This window comes from Peromyscus maniculatus, chromosome 13, assembly GCF_049852395.1.
Source record: "Peromyscus maniculatus bairdii isolate BWxNUB_F1_BW_parent chromosome 13, HU_Pman_BW_mat_3.1, whole genome shotgun sequence".
NCBI classification, from domain to species: Eukaryota; Metazoa; Chordata; class Mammalia; order Rodentia; family Cricetidae; genus Peromyscus; species Peromyscus maniculatus.
Window position 1 is genome coordinate 60,181,516 of NC_134864.1, and position 21,057 is coordinate 60,202,572.

A 21,057-nucleotide genomic window follows, 5' to 3' on the forward strand; every position below is an offset into this window, starting at 1 on the left:
ACTCAAGGATTTGTTTATGGTCCCATACTAGGAAAAGGTGAATCAGAGACATTCCATCCCCCAGATCTAGTAGTCTAATCCCAGGTTAGAAGAGAGGCGAGCTGTGTGGGTAGGTGAATGTAAAGCTGACCTTTTGTCTATACAGGCACTAAGGGAGCTTTTGTAGCATGAATCCTAATTGGTCTTAATAAAAATCCAGAGCCAGATATCAGAGTAAGTGCTGAAAGCTCAGAGAAGCAGAGCAGCCAGCTACCACCTCTTACCTCGCCAACACCTCAGTCTGAAAGAGACCTAGCTCCTTTCTCCTCCTGCCTTATATTCCTTTCTCTGCCCAACCATATCACTTCCTGTCTCAACCTCCCTAGTGCTGGGATTAAAGGCATGTGCCTCCCAAGGACTGGGAGCAAAGGCATGAGATCCCAAGTGCTGGGATTAAAGGTGTGTGCCACCACTGCCTGGCCTCGATGGCTAACTGGTGGCTGGCTTTGCCCTCTGATCTTCAGGCAAGCTTTATTTGTTAGAGCATACACAGAATATCACCACAGAGTTAGATGGTGGCATGCTGTTTATTGGGTGCCAGAAACACTCCAGGCACAGTAGAAAGTTTGGGGATTTGCTGCAACCTCATTATGTTGTGTTTTGAGGTCAGACCTGGGGAGGGTGCACCTTTCTCTTCTCATGGGAGAGGCTTATCCAGTGGGACCCCGTCTGGGGACATCCTTGTCTCCTGAGAGGAGTCGCGGTGACTGTGTGAGCCACCTTTAAGTGATCCAGATAGATGGGCCCTGCTCAGCGCTGTGTCTAGATGAGCAGCACCCTTTGCTCTGCATGCACCTTGCTGTCCCCATCCTGGAGGGACAAGCCATGGAACCAGTGCACTTTGGGCCTGGATGCTTCTCAATGTTGGCTCCTCTTCTTTTTTTTTATCTTGTATTTTTTTCCTACCAGATGCTGAGAAAAGTACCTAGCCAACTTACACTGCTCTTCAAAGAGTTAAAAAAGCCAATTAGAGCTGGGTGAAGGCCATGCACACCTTTAATCTCAATACTTGGGAGGCAGAGGCAGGCAGATCTCAGAGTTGGAGGCCAGCCTGGTCTACAAAGTGAGTTCCAGGACAGCCAGGGCTACACAGAGAAACCTCCGTCTTGAAAAACCAAAATAGTAGTAATAGAAGTAGTAGTAGTAGCAGCAGCAATAAAATAAAAACCCAGTAGGGACTCACTCAGACATTATCAGCTCAGCACTGTGGCTGGTCACATGGTAGTCTACATGGCCTGGTGATAGTTTCTGAACATCTGTCTGAACTGTTTAATTTAAAGGAGGTGTTTGTGGCTGCTTCCAGTCCCTCTCCTGTCCCTGGATCCAGGCACAGACTTGAACTCAGTGTCCGTTGCTTATCTGTCATAATGACCTACCAGCTGGTCCTCAAGGGCTTACTCCTGCTTGGCGCATGAACGTGATCTTAGACGCGAGGGCCTCCCATCATTGGCTGAGAGGTGCTCTACCAGCTGCAGGGAGTAAGAAAACTCTGGGCCTTGGAGTGCACATGATAGTTGGGAGTTATCTGGGGTCTTAAAAACATGCTGTGTCTTGTCGTGATCAATCAGTGGTGCTGGCACATAGAGGAGCTTCAGGACTGAGGCCACCCAGTGCATTATCAGGTTGACCCTCTGGGTCTCTTTAGTGTAAAGATCAAAGGGAAGACAGGCCGGCTAACATAGCCACTCTGAAAAATGGTTTCCTGTCTCTTCAGATTGGCTCTGGGGTAACTGTGGCTTAACTCATGGCTGCACAGGAGGCAGTGTAGAATTGACGCAGATGCACCCCCCTGCCCCCCAAGGATAGTTTTGTGCTACGAACAGATCCTGGAGGAACAGTCAGGGTCAGGGACAGTAGCTGCCAGTGGCTGCCTCCCGGTCAGGGTGACGTTACTTACATGGTGGGTGTAGATAGACAGGGCTGGAAGAACACAGTGAGAGGCACTGGCTTTTTGTGATTTTTCCCTTTCATGGTTAAAGCATCCTTCAAATCAAAGACCTAAAAGCAGTCAGTGACTCTGAAAACTATAATTACTCTCAAAATTTTTAGGGACTCTGTCCTTGGAGTTTAAGATTGACTTTTATGGAAAAGAAGATACATTTAATTTCAAAGATACTGCTTAAAAACCAAAGACTACAGAAGGCCTGGTATTGCCCACTTTCAGTCTCCACACTCAGGTGGGAGAGGCAGCCAGATCTCTGTGGGTTTAAGTCCAGCCTGGTCTACTTAGTGAGTTCTAGGCTAGCAAGGACTATAATGAGACTATGTTTTAAAAACAAATAACAACAAAACAAAAACCCTGAAGAACAAGGAAAGTATGCAGCTGCTTGAACTTTTAACACTTTTTATTGGAATAAATATAACACCAAAGAGTAAGTTCAGACCCCAATCTTTTGAGCAGGATACTCTATGCAACCTGTACCTTAGAAGATCCTTTTGTGTCCTCAGCCACTGATTTCCTACCTCTCCTGCTGTCCTGACTGCCCAGATTACATATTTTGCACTTTATACAAGCAGCACAAAAACTCTGTATTAAAATAAAAGAAAATGGTGATCCGTTGAGACATGGTAGCTCTGTGAAGGTCTTCCAGCAAGGATGTAACAAGCCACAGCTGGAAACCAGACTTCTTTAGTTTAATGTACTACTTCCTGAGACCCACTGCGGCCATGGTTCTCAGTCTCCTTCCATCCTGACGGTTCACTTTATGCTGCCCTGTGGCAGAAGACAGGAAGGGTCCAGACCTTGCCTTCTAACTCAGCCCATCCCTGTCTAATTGCATCCCTCTGAAAGAAGCGATGGTGGTGCACAATGAGTACTCACATGCATTCTTACGTGAAGACCAAATCAGATCCAACAGAAAGACACACAAGAGGCTATACCCTTCAGAATAACTTTGCTAGTGATGATGGTAGTGAATCATCCTATAGATATTGACCACTTGGGCAGGAAGAATGCCAACAGCATTAACAGTCTGTCCCAATCCAATGCCAAACACCCACTTGAAATCAGCAGTCTTGCAGATCTGAAGATGTGCTATTTGATAAGAAGAGCCTTCAAAGTACATTCAGTTTTCTATCGTCTTAGAGAGCAAATTTGTGGTTCTGGTTTCTTTTTCTTCCAATTGTACATAAAAAAGTCTTTAATGAATGGCAAATTAGAGTTGTCCCTGGTCTTCGTTGGAAGGTAAACAAAAGGATCATTACTTTTTGTAGAATTATATCATTTAAAATTATTTGTTCTCTTATTATATGGTTTGCACAAGGCACAGTGGAAACTGTATTGGGGGATCCTTCCTCCAGATGTCTCCATTTGGCTACCTATGTAAGCTGTTGAACAAGCTGCATACACATCTAGTTAGGTTAATCTTTATTTAGTTATTTCCAAAGAAACAATTCCATCGCTGAAGGGTTTTTTTTTTTTTTTTTTTGAAGCTTTCTTTTGTCAGGAAGTGGAAAGTATGCAGCAATGTGTTTTCTTTCTGCTTCAGCTGCCAGAATTCCAGGGCCAGCTTTTAGTAACAGCCTTACCTTGTACACTTGGCCCCATTTCTTTCTGACTCCTCTACTTAGCTTTCTGTTCTTTTTTCAATCTCTGATTGACCTATTCTGTACTTTTTTTTTTCTATTGAGAGCTACTGTAAACAGTCTGTGGACAAAATTGCTAATTGTTTTCATGTGAATTTGGCTTGACATGCTGTCAGTAGGTAGATTTCCCAGCTCTAACAAGATAGGCATGAGATGGGAGACATGGGTTCTTGAGATGTCTGAGATAGACAAGTGTGTGTGGAAGAAAACAGAACTGTAGGGCAGATCAAAGGGTTTTTGAAAATACTTCCCAGACATGCTTGCCATGTGTCCATGAGGCACACTGAGCGTGAGATGAAGTCTTCCAGAAATGTCCTGTTGATGAAATTGTAGCTGCACCCAAAGAATCCAGTTGTATAGGGAGCTTCACTGTACCCTCCCCCCACCCAACCTTGGAAGTAAGTGGCATTGAGAGGCTATGGTGCTTTATCTCTACTCATGTTTTCTTTCTCTTGGCAGTTGTAACCGTGTGGCCTGGTCAGTATAAGATGCCTGTCCACCCGCAGCTAAAGCGGTAGTGTGATCTAGTGCAGGCAGGCCTACAGTGCAGGGCTTCGCAACCATAAGGACTGGATCGGGGTATTGGTTCCATTCACTTCTGGCAAGCACATCACAGGTCATGAGGAAAGCTCATGCCTTCCTCGCAGGCTCCTGCACCAGATTCAGGGACTCAGTGATGAGTTTTGTGATAACCTGGAAAAGCTGAGCCAATTGAACTTCTCAGGAGAAAAGTGTTTGTTAATTGTTAAATTAATTTACCCAGAAATATAAATTTAGAAAGATTTTTTTTCTGAACAAAGAATGGGTCTCTGATGTTTTCATGTTTCCTGTATAAAGTCCTCCTCCCAAAGGTATTAAATTCTGAAGATTTGTCTTTTGAAAAGATCAGACCATGTTCTGTCAGTTTAAATAGGAAAGGGTCACCTAGACATAGGATCAGGACACCTGGTCCTGCAGACTAGACTGTTCTCCAGTTTCACTGAACGCACATTTTTACATTGGTTTCCAGAGACCAACACATTTGCTATGATACTTAATATACAATTAGATAGTCTTTTTAAGCATTATATTTATCTAAAGTTGGAGGGGAGAAGTTGTCCTTGCTCTAAAAATATGTTTCTCTCCAGCAAAGAGCAGATTGATATGCGTAGATAATGATGCTGGTTGATTACTGTGAAGTGTGTGGATGGCTAGCTAGCTACGGTCCATTCAAAAACCTACATGTACCACTATTGTGTCTAAATACACATGGAAATGTCTGCTAAGCCACGAGAGAAAGGGAAAAGGTGCAGGCAAAGGAGAATGAAACAGATAAAATTTGGGTGAGAAACACCAATACCATTTTTGGTGTGAAACTATCAAAAATATAATGATACCACCCCACGTGTACTTTTAAAACAGATGCTTATGTCTAAAGGATGATGATGTGGTGGGCAACATGAAAAGATCCTTTACCTTTAGAAATTCTTTAAGAGTTTTGTATCATCCATTCTGTGGAGACTTAATAACTAGTAACAACAGTTTCCCAAGTGGACTGGGGAGGAATGCTGGACTACGCTGTGAGGTATGTGTTATTAGCCACAAATTACAGTGTGTGAGGGAGAGAAAACTCGGGCTGAACTTAATGAACCACCTCTCTGGCCCGGCCCCTCCTCTCATCCCTCTTGCTACCTTTCCTGCTCTTTAGACTGGGAGGCGCGCATCGACAGCCACGGCAGGATCTTCTACGTGGATCATGTAAACAGAACCACGACGTGGCAGCGGCCGACAGCTCCTCCTGCCCCCCAGGTCCTGCAGAGATCTAATTCCATACAGCAAATGGAGCAGCTGAACCGGCGGTGAGCGTCCACCTCCTGCTGTTACTGCTCTCTGTTGGGGTTGGGTTTTTACAGGGTACGGAGTAGGAGACTTGGCTGCTGCTTTCAGCTTTGATGTCCTGTCCACTGGGCCGTGTGTGTCGTAGACGCCATTGGACTTCTCTTGGGAGAAAGAAAACAAAATGTAAACATATAAACACACTTGCATTCTGGGAAACTACAGAGAAAATAACCTTCACAATGCCTATCATGCATTGGGTTTTTAGTAAGGCACGTATAGACATTTAGGATCTGAAGCCCGACTTCTGACCTCTAGAGTCTTCCCTTGAGCTGCAGCTGTATCCACCTAACCTTCCAAAGCAGCCATTCTTTGCCAAAAAACTAATTGCTGTGGAACAGAAACCTGTTTTCTCCTTCATTATAGTTTTTTTTTTCCTTTGGTTAAGGGACACAGTTTTAAGTTTTATTAATTTGTCAGGAGAACAGTCTAGAAACAGCTTCGATGCGTTGTCATTTACTTAAGCAACAGGTAGCTCTGTGAGGTGGAGGATGGGAGCCTGAAACCTCGGGGCTCTCGGGCAGCGTCCGAGGGCTGCAATGTAACCCCAGGGCCACGCTTTCAGTTATCAGAGCATCCGCAGGACCATGACTGACGAGAGGCCCGAGGAAAGTGCCAGTGCCATGGACGGGACAGGGGAGGAAGCCGACTTCCACCAAGCCAGCGCAGGTAAGCGAGGGCCTTGGGCTGCACCTCAGAGATACAGAAAAAGAACAGGGATTCCTGAGAAATGAGCTCTTCTTTGAGAGAACTCCTGTAGATCTGATAAGACAACTTAAAAAGAAATAAATAAATAATTTGACAGAAGTCTTTCCTAATACTTCACCTCTTATGGGTTCTGAGAAAAGTATCACAAAAACCAAATAGGTTGAAAAACCGCCACAGTCTCAGAACCTGGGTCAATGTGGAATAAGAGCCTGGCCATTTTTTAAAAGCTGTGGATGCTTTGTGACATGGGTAACAACTAGAAATGATATCCACTAGCATTTTAGTGTCATTAAGAACAGTCAGGTTTAGGCATGCATTTTTTTTTTTTTTTTTTTGGCAAATAAAATGTGGTTTCAGGGAGTTGAAATCATAGCACATGATGCAAGTGCCGTTTGTATTGTTCGGTTCTGAAAGCCTTTGGTCTGTCTGATTAGACTTCCGCCGGGAGAATGTCCTGCCTCACTCTACCTCCAGATCCAGGCTCACGCTGCTGTTACAGTCGCCCCCTGTGAAGTTCCTCATCAGCCCAGAGTTCTTCACTGTGCTGCATTCTAACCCTGTGAGTAGAAAAAACAAAAAAGGTTGAAGAAAATGGCCCTCGCTCCTGTAATGATTGTAGGCCTCGTTGGAGTATTTCCAGAGCACTTGGTGTCTTCCAAACTCTGTGTTAAGTGACTTGCGTCTTAAACCACTGAGCCCATATAACCTGCCTACTGTATGTAACAGATGTCTGTAACTGGAGTATTCCTGTGTCCAACCGGCTCCTGTAGCCGCTTAGGCCCAATTAAACACACAGAGACTTATATAACTTATAAACTGTATGGCCGTGGCAGGATGCTTGCTATCTGTTCTTATATCTTAAATTAACCCATTTCTATTAATCTATACCTTGCCACATGGCTGGTGGCTCACTGGTATCTTGCATCATGCTTCTCCTCGTGGCGGCTGGCAGCATCTCTCTGACTCTGCTTTCTTCTTCCCCCCTTCTCCTCTCTCCTTGTCCCGCCTATCCTATACTTCCTGCCTGGCTACTGGCCAATCAGCATTTTATTTATCAATCAATCAATCACAGCAACATATATTCACAGCATACAGGACATCCCACAGCAGGCATCCAAAACCAAACAAACAAAAGCAAAAGCCTTTAGAGCTGACTGGCTTATAATAATAGCAAGAGTTCATTCATTTTCCACAATCTCGGGGGCAGGGAAGTCCAGGATCGTTTTGGTTGATCTGGAGTCAGGCGATGTCTTTCATGGGGTTGTGCGCCTTCCTGAAAGGATGTGAGGGCTGCCTTCGGTTCTGCTTTTAAGAGGTACTGATTCCACTCAGGAGGATCCTCACTATGCTTTATCCACTACCGAGCTACCTCCTGATGTCGTCATATTGGTGATTAGGTTTCAGCAGGTGAATTGGGACGTGGGAGGGCCACACAATCAACCATACCAGGAGGATCATTCCACGAGTTTCTGGGTGTTGAGGGAACAGCTTTGCTGAAGATGTTAATTGGAGAAAGGCTGTCTTAATTGTATATGGAATGGTCTACAATAAAGGATATATTGTCTATAAGTTCAGCTGGGTAGAATCCATTCATCAGGACCTGAGAGGAGCCTCAACTAGAGAAGGCCCCAGCAGGAGAGGGAGCAATGGAAAGTTGGCAGGATTTGGTGGGTTAGAAACTGAAAATTGGATACTGAGGATGGCCCTGAATAGTAGTGATCTCACATTAATAACTATAATAACGGGAAAGTTAGAATGGAGGGGAAAATACTGAATGTGGAAAAATAAATTAAACATCTTAGGAAAATCAGACTAGACCAAAGGGAAAAAGTAGACACTGGCATAGTTCTAGTACCTGGAGGTGTCTGTGAGGTAGTTACTGTGCACCTATTTACTGATATTCTTGTGTTTCTGTCTAACCTCGTTAGTATGTGCGTCTGCCTGATTTACCCATCATTATGTCCCAGTTTACAGGTTTATCTTGGAATAAAAATGACTTGGGTGGAGAGAGAGCATAAATAGCATGGTATTTGTCTTCACAGCTTGCATGAGGGCTTAGGCATTTGCACATTTGCCAACTTTCTATTAATTCCTTGTTATATAGTAGGCACTGAGCTAAGTCCTAGGAATGTATAGATGACAGCACCCATGGGTCTTGGAATCTCAGCCTTGAAAATACATTGCCGTGTTTTGATGATCATGCAGAAGGGATGCACAGGAACAGTGAGTGTGTAACCCCACTGGGAATGCACAGGGAAGGGGTCATAGATGGGAATGCACAGGGAAGGGGTCATAGATGGGAATGCACAGGGAAGGGGTCATAGATGGAATGCACAGGGAAGGGGTCATGTAGATGGGAATGCACAGGGAAGGGGTCATGTAGATGGGAATGCACAGGGAAGGGGTCATGTAGATGGGAATGCACAGGGAAGGGGTCACAGATGGGAATGCACAGGGAAGGGGTCACAGATGGGAATGCACAGGGAAGGGGTCATGTAGATGGGAATGCACAGAAAAGGGTTTATAGATGGGAATGCACGGGGAAGGGGTCACAGATGGGAATGCACAGGGAAGGGGTCATAGATGGGAATGCACAGAAAAGGGTTTATAGATGGGAATGCACAGGGAAGGGGTCATAGATGGGAATGCACAGAAAAGGGTTTATAGATGGGAATGCACAGGGAAGGGGTCACAGATGGGAATGCACAGGGAAGGGGTCATGTAGATGGGAATGCACAGGGAAAGGGTTTATAGATGGGAATGCATTTGCAAAGGGTTCTGAAGGCCGAATAGGAATTTGACCCACAAACACAGACATCAAGAGCAGTCTACATAGAAGGAGCAGCATCTGTAAAGTAAGATCCTCGAGATTGTCGTGGTCATGGAACAGATGATCACTGAAGCTGGGCTAGCAGTACAGTAGTGTAGTGCTGGTGTGTAGAGAGAATGGGATGCAGGGAAATCAGGCTTGAATCTAGGAAGTCAAACTTGAACCTAACCTTGTGTATGGCATGATTCTAGGAGATCACAAACTTTTCGACAAAGAGGAATAGACTAACATTTAGAATTGTCACAAGACACAAAACCTCTCATACTGCAGAGGAAAAGAGCTTTGGGCTTAAAATCAGATAACTCAAGCGTTTGTTTGTTTATTCATTCTATTCATCAAATCCCTGTGATTTCCCTACAACGATCTAGACTTGGTGGTAAACAAGACAGACAGATATAGATAAGAGAATAATGAACAAAAAGACAATTTTGATGATGCAGTATGACAGGGTTGGGGGCAGGGCACAACCAACTTTGACTTGGGGAGACTTGGGTAGCCAACAGGCATCCCAAGGGAGCCAGCCACATTTCACACTGTCGAAAAATGTCAAGGGACAGCAAAGCATCTTTACTAAGCAAAGCAATGCCCTGGGGACAGGAAGAAGTTAAGTTTGGAGAGCTATGTGGGAATACTGACTGAATAGAGTGTTTACATGATCTGGAAAATGAATTTAGGCTTTGTATGAACTTTGTTCTCCATGTGTTGCTTTCGTGGGAGAGCCAGGGTTTCTCAGAGTTCATTCTTGATGCTCTACAGAGAATGGGTCTTAGGAGGCACCAGGGGTGTCAGGGCAACAAGTGAAAAGGCCCTGTGGTTAGACCGAGAGGTGGCTTGGCCTAGTGCATATCACTAGCGATGAAGACGGGTAGATCGCTATGTGCTGTGTTTTGGAGGGGAAACTAACCAGTTGGAATATGTGGGAGAAAAAGACTCCCAGGGCTGGAGACATCGCTCAGTTGCTTGAGTGTCTGCCTGAGCCCTGGGTCCCAACCCAGTTGAACTCAGTGTGTTGTATGTCTGTAACTGTCCCTAGTGGGAGGTAGAGGCAAGCAGAGGATCCCAAGTTCAAGGTCATCCTTGACTTCCTATCAAGCAGAAGCCAACCTGGGTTGCTTAAGACCCTGTGGTCTGTGGGAGGAGAATGTGTGTGTATTCATGTGTGTATGTGTATCTGTGTATTTTTTTTAAAGTAAACTTGTCAATATAACCAGGCGGTGGCGGCGTATGCCTTTAATCCCAGCACTCGGGAGGCAGAGGCAGGCGGATCTCTGTGAGTTCAAGGTCAGCCTGGTCTACGGAGCAAGTTCCAGGACAGGCTCCAAACTTACACAGAGAAACCCTGTCGGGGGCGGGGGGGTGGATATTTGTTGATTTTTGCCACCCCATTAATGTACACGTGGTGGAGGACAGGAATGGCTTTGTGTTGACACAGGAGAGCTGGACCCAGACCCCTGCCAGGGAGTTCATATGGGAGCTTTCTTGATGTAACAGCTTACTTTGATGTGGGATGTTAGCATGTTATTGTCTCTAGTGAGTTCTTTGGTTTACAGAACTTTCTCTGTGAAGGGCCAGAGAGAAAACATTTAGGACAAGGACAACATGTACCTGGATGGCTTTAATAATACCTTGTTTGTTATAGTCAGACTGTCGGCCTATGGTCTGGACGGGTCACAAAACAATGAATCCTGAGGCCTGGTTTTCATTTACCATTTTCTACAGTGTGGATGCTCTCCCTCACTGAGCTCAGACTACGAGAGAGATCACCAAGTAGGGCTTCTGACTTCTCTGTCTGGGCTGGTCTTTGCTGCGAGCTTCTCTGTGGTATCATTAAGCCGTTGATGAGCTGTGGTTTTTAACTTGATAGGCTTTTTCAAATAAATGCAAATGATTGATTCCTTGCAGGTTCTGCTCTAGCAGGGTGGCAGGGAGTCCTGGGAATCTGTGTGGTCCTGTAAGTAATTAGTAAACATGACCTCACTGCCTTCCTCACAGCTGTGGCCTGTAAGCGCTGGGCACTGGCTGGAGCAGCTCGGCCCAGGCTTTCCTGCCCAGTCTCTTCAGGTGGTGTGACTTTCTCTGGTCTATACTTGGGCGTGATTTTATAATTCCTTTCTCTGGAAAGCCCAGCTGGAGTTAAAAATATTCTTCTCTAAAGGCTTCATTTTATTATTATTATTATTAACTACCCAAACTGTATTCATTACTGGTTAAAAAGATGTGCATGTCTACAAAATTTAAATTCTATAGGTTAGGAAATCTTATTTTCTGACTTACAATTGGTGTAAATTGAAGTAGCTAGCATTTTCCTTATTACGGTCTTGAGCTATAGATGAATACAAATAACCTTTATGCAGAGATATAGATACTCTTTTTTTTCTTATTTGGAGATTAGTAGAAAATATTTTAAAGTAAACTTTCTTGAATTTTTTAATTTACTTTTTATTTTCCTAGTTTTTGATTGAATTCTCTTAGCTTATAGGTGTTTCAGCAAATCCTTATTTATGTTATTGTAAATATGCAGCATGCCAAAGAAATGTTGACATTTGAATGTCTCCTTGTTCTCTTCTAGTAAAACAATTTGAAGAAATGAGTTCGTGTTGAGAGATGAGCATGAGAAACATACCCCGGGTAGCAGCCATCACCCAAGCACGTGTGCTAGGAAGAATAAACATAAACAGGCAGACAGTTGACAGGACTGTGAAAAAGCTGACAGATGTGTCCATACTTCTCTTTCTAGCCATGGTAACTTTCAGGTAGATTTTACTGCCCTCTGCTGGATGGGATCAGGTCTCTTCCAAATTGTCTCCAAACTAACCCGGGATTTAGTTACCAGCACCCAGTCTTTTAGAGTTGAGATGCTTGTGTTTGTCTCACTTATGTTATACGTAAGTACATTTAATTATATGTAACCAAATGATATTTTCAAAGTACACGCTAAGAATTACTACCCTGACTTTTAATTAGCTTTAGACATACATTCATTCAATTATCTAAATTCCTTAGTACTTACTGAAAAAAATATTAATGTGAAGTTTATTAATAATGTCTTAAACATACTCTTAAAAATCAAGAGTTACTACTGTTACGTAGTAGGTGAGCTGATAGGTATTTCTGCTAATAAACATAAGTTTCCCCCCATATTATTCTTTAGGTAGGCGAAAACAATTTAAAATTATTTAAAATCAAATTAATTAATAATAGTACTAATGCAGACTGTAGCATACAGAATTACTTCCATATGCTGGCTGGCCTATTACGGAACCAGTATTTCTTGCTTTTGCTAATAATAATTTTTGTTTAGTGAGTCATGCACAACATCACTGATATTTGCCCCATGAACACGAGAGGCATTTGCTAGCCAGTCAGGGATGTTGTTTTCCAAATCTAAATTTGGAATACCTATTCTTGATGAGGAATTTCTGAATAAAATGTGTTCTTCATTAGTAGAGTATTCAGTGGTGTTTTTGAAGTGGACAGAACTGGGTGAAATTAGAACAGCAATCGAGAGCTCTGGCCATCACAACTCTGAAGAAAAACTTCAACACCGATAAATCAGGGGTTAGCTTGGCACTGGCCCTTGCGTTAGAGCTGATTCCTAAGAACTGAGTGTTTCGTATTTTGCTGCCAAACAGACCAAGGCATTGCCTTTAACTCCTTTCAATATTTTTCTCTTCTCAAACCTCAAACACTTAGCCAAGGAAGACACATTTAGGCTCCAGATTTAACACAATTCTGCTAAGGAAGCCATTGCCTCAGCCACTGAGAATCGATGTCTTACTAAGGAAGGTGGGTGACGTGGAAGAGGGAGGCTGGGAAAGGCAGTTTGAGACTACAGAAGAAAGAGCTAACCAGGCTGTTACCTCCCATCCAGGGAAACCCAAAGAGTCTGTTGGTCAGATCCCATGCAAAGGTGCTTCATCTCCCATTGACGTTTCCCTGCTCACTTCACCGCATTGGAGTCCACATCCAGAGCCCCAGGGAGCTCATCCTACGCAGTGCTCTGAGGCTGTGGCACGAAATGGGCCCCATTCACTCTTTTCTATGTTGCCATTGTTGTTATGGGCAAGGAACCCAATCCACTTACCTAGTGAAGCGCGGCCTTACCGACATCACCCTCCACTACAATGCACTCATCCAGTCTGAGGTCACCTGCTGGGTGTCTCTTGACTGGCCTTAGTCTTAGTTCTGCTAGCTCTGCTGGTGTGTCCTAGCGTGTCCCCCACACCCGTGACCTCTGTTCTTCCAGCCTGATCTCCTGTCTACAGTCCCTCTCTTCCCACTACTTTCCCCGCAACGGACCCTCTTCCTGTTTTTGACTGCTTAGGTCTGTATCCTCGGGGTTTCACACAGGCAGAACTGAGCGCATAGTTAATGATAGGGTAGGAGACCCTTCGGTTAATAGAGAGTGGGCTGCTGGCCCCCAAGCTTCAAAGGCTAAAAGTAGAAACCAGTTTCACTCCTGTATTGGTCTGTTCTGACATAGCTAGATTGGGATACCCTCCCTCCCCAGATAGTTTTTAATTACATATAGTCTGTATTCTGTAATTACCTTTACTTCTTCAAAGCAATTTTATATCCTTTATTCTCCTGGTTTGGGATCTTAGTATGTTTTGAACAAATCAAGAGACTTCTTATTACTCCTCACAGCTGAGTGAATCCAGGCAAATGAGATTAAGAGTCTTTGTCTCTGTAACTGTGACAACAGAGTTCTGTGCAAGCTGGAGAACAAATCCTCTTTTTAAACTTCATGTGTGTGTGTAGCTCACTCTGCATCATACATGGATACAGATGTACGCACTACCGTGTGTGTATTATATGCGTACGTAGATGCATGTTTGAAAATACTTAATGAGAATGTAGCAGTCTGGAGAGGTGTTGTCTTTAGCCCCTGACAGCCATGTGCATGCTTTTCAGGCTTCTCAAAGGCTATGGTTCTAAAGGTTGTTTACTGCTTACTAATGAGAAAAGAAGACTTCTTGTGCTTAATTTACTTTGATAGATGCTTTTTCCAAGATCAGTCAAACCTGGCCCAGTGTTCCATGTGTCTCTGAGTGGGGAGGAGGAAGATAAAGGGTATAATTAATTATAAGACCCACATAAGATTCCCACGCTTAAGGAGCTGTCCATCCACTGGGAATTACCTCAAGCCCAAGGCTGGCAAGGGTTCCTGACCCTGACTGCCACGTCCTGCTCTACTGGAGTTCTGCTGCCTCTCTTTGCAGAAGGGAGGAACGTGTTTGGTGCTCTATATTAGGAACCACTGCGTCCTGTCTACTTGGCTACACCCATTTAGAACAATGGCCAGTGCATCTATTCCACACAGTCATCAGGCAATAGTTTGTCCCCGGAGAGACTTGTTACACAGTATGACTTGAAAGCTCTTTGTCATCACCCACACAGACTGGTGTGGTCTCGGGCACCAGGCCATGGCCATGTGAAAACATGAGGAGCGTGGAGCCAGTGCAGGAAGCATGTGCCCGCTGATGGCAGTGAAAACTTCGAGTCGGGCTAACCACAGGATAAACGGTTAGCTAGTCCAAGTTTCTCTCTGGCAACCTCCGCCTTATTTTGTTAGTCCCCTCTGTTTTCACGGGGTCGTTTTCCCATGCTCTCATATTCCCTGAACGCCCGCCGGTTTTGCGGTCCTGAGGCTCTGGACCACACGAAACTTCCAGCCATCAAAAACAGTTCTCATTTAGACTGGCAGGTTGAAATACCTCAGCGTGTTTAAGATTCCAGTTTAAGGAACTAAGATCTGAGATTGGTTCATTATGGCTGATCATCCTCCCTCCCTCCTTCCCTTCTATGTATTTTGATAGGGAAAAAATATTTTATGCAAAGCAAAAACTAACTATGACAAGGAGCTGATAAGAACACTTTTTGTTATACACGAAGCCCAGGAACTATCAGATGCCAGTGACTTAGGTTAATAAAGGTGTATTCTCATTCCAAGTGGAATTATTAGAATTCTCCAGATCCCAACACACTCACAAACCAGGCTGGAGAGTTTCTACTTCCTGCGCTTGCTACACCAAAGGGAAGAGAGCTCCCTGGGCTTCACCATGAGCCATCAGTGTGTGGGCTGGATGTGACCACTCTGAGGGGCCCTGGAGAGACTGCTGTCACAAGTGTTCATGTTTTGTGTTAATTATTACATAGCACTGATGCAGCACAGATGGGAAATAGTTGTTGACACTGTTTCCAGGTACTCTGATGTCTGTGGGAGTTACTTGGGGCTGACTAAGACTGAAAGAAATAACAAAGCCCATGAAAAGAAGCTCAAAGACCTCCAGACCCAATCAATCCAAGTATCTCTGGATGCTGAAAATAAGGAGAGTTGGAAGCCCTTTCACTGTGTCAGTGAAGAATAGAATTCCAGGATGGATCATTCATAGCCTAGTCAATTTCCTGGATATCATCTTCTGATGATTCATGAGCATAGATCCCTTTCTGCTGCTTAGCACACATATTAGCTCACGCATTTGTGGATTACCTGAGGTGTGGGCAGTCTGTGACACAAGCAGTTTTTGCAATCTTTGATGATGAGTTTGAACAGTAGTATTTGTGACAGGATCATCTTCTTTTTTGTTTTTCTGGTGGTGGTGGTAGAATGGTACTTTATTAAACTTGCATTTTAATAAGTGCAGCTTGTATATGTACAGCGCGGTGGGGTTGGGGATGCCATAAGAAGACAAAACGGTGAGGTATGATCTCCAAGCTGTTCTAACTACACTCCAGTTCCCTGAGCATCGCCCCCCACCCCAGCCAGGGGGGTGCGGGGGTTGAGATGAGTGTCCCTGCCTACTGTGGTCTCCACAGACTTGGCTGATGGTGAGAGTTACTCACCTTGTTAGTGTGTGTGTGTGTGTGTGTGTGTGTGTGTGTGTGTGTGTGTTTCTGATGTTCCAATGTATGGCAAGCATTTACAGACAGCTTGGCCCTTAACTCTACACTTCCACACTGTCTGTCCCTCTGAGCCTGTGACCTACCTGGTCAAAAGCTGGAAGAAGAACAGACTATTGGGGTTCACTGTCAGGTGGTATATTTAGCCCCAACATCACATACTTGTGATTGTGTGTTTTGCTAACCCTGGGACCTAATGTCCCATGTGGAAAGAAATGCCACAACGTGCTTGTTCTTTAGAAAGCTAGAAACCAGGTCGGGTGGTGGTGGTGGTGGTGGCGGTGGCGGCGGCGGCGGCGGCGGCGGCGGCGGCGGCGGCGCACGCCTTTAATTCCAGCACTCAGGAGGCAGAGGCAGGTGGATCTCTGAGTTCAAGCCCAGCCTGGTCTATAAAGGGAGTTCCAGGACAGCCAGGACTACACAGAGAAACCCTGTCTTGGGAAACCAAAGTGGGGAGGGTGGGGGAGAAGAAAAAGAAGAAGAAGAAGACAGAAAGCTAGAAACCAGTCGTGGAGAGGGCCTCACTTTCTACAGTTTCTGTGTGTCCCAGTCACTTTGCTCCTTCGGCTGATTCCCTATGTGGGTCTGGAATTCTGTAGAAGCCTGTATGCATACATACTGAGAGAAGACCTGGTTTCTCCTATGCCTTGTGTGCACAGGCAGCCTAACGGTTGTTCTCCATCTTTCCTCTAGAGTGCCTACCGCATGTTTACAAACAACACGTGTCTGAAGCACATGATCACCAAAGTCCGGCGGGACACCCACCACTTTGAACGCTATCAGCATAACAGGGACCTCGTGGGATTCCTGAACATGTTTGCGAACAAACAGCTGGAACTACCAAGGGGCTGGGAGATGAAACATGATCATCAGGGCAAGGTAACCTGACGGAGCTACCCTAGTGAGCAGCTGAGTGGCCGTGGCTGCACTTACGGCCTCCCTCTACCTTTGCGGTGAGGGCAAACTTTCTACCTGCTCGTTCAACACAAACCTGCACAGGCAGCTTGTTGCTACAGTCTCCAGATACCATATTTGGAAGTAGTATATGGCGCCAAGAGGCATGGGTTTGGTGGAAGCCACGTTTCCCTGGACATCCTTCTGTCTGTGCTCTGTTACCACTTCCCACTGACGAGAGAAAAGAACTCGGAGACGCTTGTTCTCCCGAGTGGTGTAAATTGTTGTAGACAGGAGAATAGGAAGTGGTTGTATTGCTTAGAGAGCGTATTAGGAATCACTGAGCCATTGTGCAAGACACTGGCGGAGTCTGAGCCTCAGTTATAGTTTAGAACCCTGGCCTGTTTGCACCTTGAACGACTCCCCTAGTTTATGATGAAAAGAAGCGCATAAAGACCAGAGTGAGGACATCTTTGCTTCCTGTGTAGATGGTGAACCAGAAAGCCCAGTTTTAATCAGGAAGTCGTACATGAGTGAGGAGTCAGAATGAGCAGGTTGGGTTTGTTAGAAGGTATTCCCTGGTGAATGCTTTATTTCTATTTGACATTGGCTTGACACCCACTGTGAACCATTGACTGTTTAAGGTCTTGACATATACATAGAGGCTTCTCACATCACAGTGAAGCACCGTTGTGGGTACCACCCCTTAAAGGTAAGGAATTCTGGAGCCAAAATGGCTCAGCAACCTGCCCTACATCACCAAGTCGGGCTATGGCTGACTGCTCTCTGACCGAGACCATCTTGATCTGTGAAGCCTGCTCTTGGCTGTGACATTGTATTTCCTAAATTTTGCATAACCAACCTCAGTTTCTCGGTCTATATGGAGTATTGGTGTGTAACATGTAGAAAGGAGGATTAAAGTGGCATGATATTTAAAGCACATAACCATTAGAGTCATTTTTGCAAAGCCAGTCTTCATGGCGCACCTATACAAAGCAGGTAAGCCTTTCACTTTAGAGGAATGCCATTCGAAGAAAAGAGACAGGCAAGAGGCAGATAAATAAACTGTCGAGAGGTGATTAATACCATATTGTAGACTGAAGCAGAGGGCAGAGTCTGTGGGAAGATAGGAATGGGCGGTGTTTTAATAGGTAGTTGGGGAAGTCTCCATGATAGAGAGGGAAGCATGACAGACATGAGGTGAACTATACAGGGGAAGAGCGTTCAAGGCAAATGGAACATGTGAAGTGTGTAGTACACACTGCTTTCCCTGAAGTGACCGCTAATACTGTGGAAACCTTTCCTCTTCTCAAATTCAGCTCCCAGAAATCTTATTAGAGAGCCCCTTGCAATCAAATGCAATCGAGGCATTTGTTTTAATGCGAGGAAGAACTCAAAGACTCATTAGACTACTGACTTGGTTTCTACAGGGATGTCTAATAAGTCTCTCGCTTCCAAGCAAGAGTTTAGTAGTGTGACGCATGAATTTAGAGGAGAGGAAGAGGATGGATTTGTGATTATGTCCCTGGACCACAGGTTAAATGGCAGTGAGTCAGAATCGTGACAGTGAGACTTGCCAGGCGACTAGGAAGACAGAAGAAGGGACACCAGGGCGGATATGAGATTGCTGTAGCTGAGACAACTTCACTCGATGGAAAGGATGCTCAGCAATGACTTAGACTGACCAAGACCCCATTGTTAGGTCCACGTGTGATGACTCACGTCTGTAATCTCATCACTGGCTAGGCTGAGCAGGATTGGCATGAGTTAGAGGCCAGCCTGGGCTACATAGTGAGTTCAAGACAAGCCTAGGATACATAGCAAGATAATGTCTCACAAAAAATGTAATGTTTAGTGAGCAATAGGTTTGGGTATGCAACGTCCTCCTCCCCCCAGACCCACTGGTGAGCAGGTGGATGACTCTCCTTTTGAATTGTGCCCATAGCAAGGACTTGCCACGGGGAGGTCCTCATCCACCTCAGGATATAGTTATTAACGTATCCTTCCTCCTAGCTCCCCTAGCAGAAGATCCCCTTGTAGCAGGAATCTTAGAGAGTCTTATTAATAAAACAAACCTGGAGCCAAGTATTGGGGTGAAGCTTGAAGATCAGAGAGACAGAACAAGCCACAGCTAACCTCACCTGGCCAACTTCTCAGCTGGTCTTGTTTCCTCAGACTGGAAGCCTCTGTGTCCTCATATCTGAATGGCTCTCAGCTGAACTATGCTACTAGAAGCCTGAAAGCTTAACCAGCCAAATGCTTCTAGTTTCTGGTCTTCACGCCTTATATACCTTTCTGCTTTCTACCACCACTCCCTGGGATTAAAGGCTCACTTTTTGGGATTAAAGGCATGTATCACCATGCCTGGTTGTTTCCAATGTGGCCTTGAACTCACAGAGATCCAGAGGGATTTCTACCTCTGGAGTGCTAGGATTAAAGGCGTGAGTGCCACCATTTTCTAGCCTTTGTATCTAGTGGCTGTTCTGTCTCTGACCCCAGATAAGTTTATTAGCGTGCACAGCATTTTGGGGAACACAATACCACCACATCCCCTCATGAGGTTTCTTCTATTTATGTCTGGGTCACTCGCCTGTATCCCAGTGCACGCACAAAGAAACTTCTCAAAACAAGTGAATGAATGAAACATCACCTGTGGTTTCCTACAGTCATCTTCACTTTGAATGAAGCAAGAAGCTTCCAGGCTCTCTTTCTATGCCCACCCCTCCATCTGCTCTCTTACTAGCTGGAGCTCTCTCTATTGGCCCCATCATCTCCCCCTTTATTTTGTATTTTATGTGTATGGTTGTTTTGCCTCAGTTACCTCTATACCACGTGCGTGAACTGCCCTTAGAGGTGAGAAGAGGGCCTCGGATCCCCTGGGATTGGAGTTGTTGAGTGTTGTGAGCTACCATGTGGGTGCTGGGAATTGAACCTGGGTCCCCTGGAAGAGCAGCCAATGCTCTTCACCTATGAGCCATCTCTCCAGCCTTTCATCTGAGCTCTTTTAATTAATCCATAGCTTGTCTTGGATTGCTTACATTACACGTTTGTGATGTGTGCTTTAGATGCTTTTAATTTTGGAAGAGATTTTCCTTTTTGGGTGGATGATTTTTAATTAGATGACTGTGAGATTTCACAGGAACATAGATCCAGTTTGCTTTGGGAGTTATAAGGTGAGAACGATTTGAAAGTCACACAGATGGAGGGACTAGCATAACACATTCATTTAAGATGAACAGGGCTGGAGAGATGGCTCAGTGGTTAAGAGCACTTGTTGCTCTTGCATAGGACCTGGGTTTCGTTTCTAGCACCCATTGAAGTTTGCAACACCATAGCCCGAGTTCCAGAGGAATCCAACACTCCCTTCTTACCTCCTCAGGTACCAGACTAATGCATGGTAAGCATACATACATACATGCAGGCAAAACACTCATATACATAAAATAAAATAAACAAATCAATAAATAATTTTAAAGATTAATAATCAAAGAGTAAGAATATCACATTAAATTTTGCACTTGGTGTGAGGAGAATGTAGAGGGGTTGGAGCCCTCAGATACTGCTGGTAGACGCATAAAATGGTCCATCAGCTTTGGAAGTAGACTGGGAATTTCTGAAAATATTAAGCAAGTAACTGTCATGTACTTTGACAGTTCTATATATACACCCAAGAGAAATATGCACCCAACATAAAATCCTGCATTTGAATGTTCATAGCTGTATTACTTATAAACCAGAAGTTAGATATAAGCCAAATGTGTATCAATAAATAAATAAAATGTGGTGAAAATTCCCATTTTAAAGCTCTTAGGTTGTATAGGTTTCTGCTTCCTTGACCTCTGAGGTTAGGTTACATGGTTCTAAACAGATTTAAAATCAATTATGTAGTGGTCTTGGTTTGTTTTTTTTTTTAAGTACTTTAATAAAATAAAGAGTGCCTGGTTTACACACAACAGAAATTTGTTCCTCACAGTTCTGGAGGCCGAGATGCTCAGGGTCAAGGTACTGGCAGGTCTTGTGTGTCCAGGGATGGCCTGCATTCTTCTAAGTGGTAAAAGTCATAGGTAGCTCTCTGGGGGCTTCTTTGAACAAGTACTGATCCCATTCATGAGGGTCCTGCTCTTATTGACTAATCCCCTTCCAAAGATGCTGTTTCCTCTGCCATCATTTCTGGGAAGTGCAGGTGGGGTGTGGGGGAGCATGTATAAACTAGAGTGCAAATG

The 21,057-nt window shown here is 44.6% G+C and overlaps 1 protein-coding gene across 4 annotated transcripts in view; it reads left to right on the top strand.

Annotated features, from left to right (window-relative positions):
• Hecw2 (HECT, C2 and WW domain containing E3 ubiquitin protein ligase 2) overlaps window positions 1–21,057 on the top strand; it is a 363,433-nt gene that overhangs the window by 257,631 nt on the left and 84,745 nt on the right. For all 4 annotated transcript variants that reach the window (XM_042260383.2, XM_076550401.1, XM_006974869.4 and 1 more), the window contains 4 exons: window positions 5,312–5,462; window positions 6,065–6,168; window positions 6,642–6,766; window positions 16,634–16,819. In XM_042260383.2, the coding sequence (XP_042116317.1) occupies window positions 5,312–5,462; window positions 6,065–6,168; window positions 6,642–6,766; window positions 16,634–16,819 (566 nt within the window). The remainder of the gene's footprint in view (window positions 1–5,311; window positions 5,463–6,064; window positions 6,169–6,641; window positions 6,767–16,633; window positions 16,820–21,057) is intronic.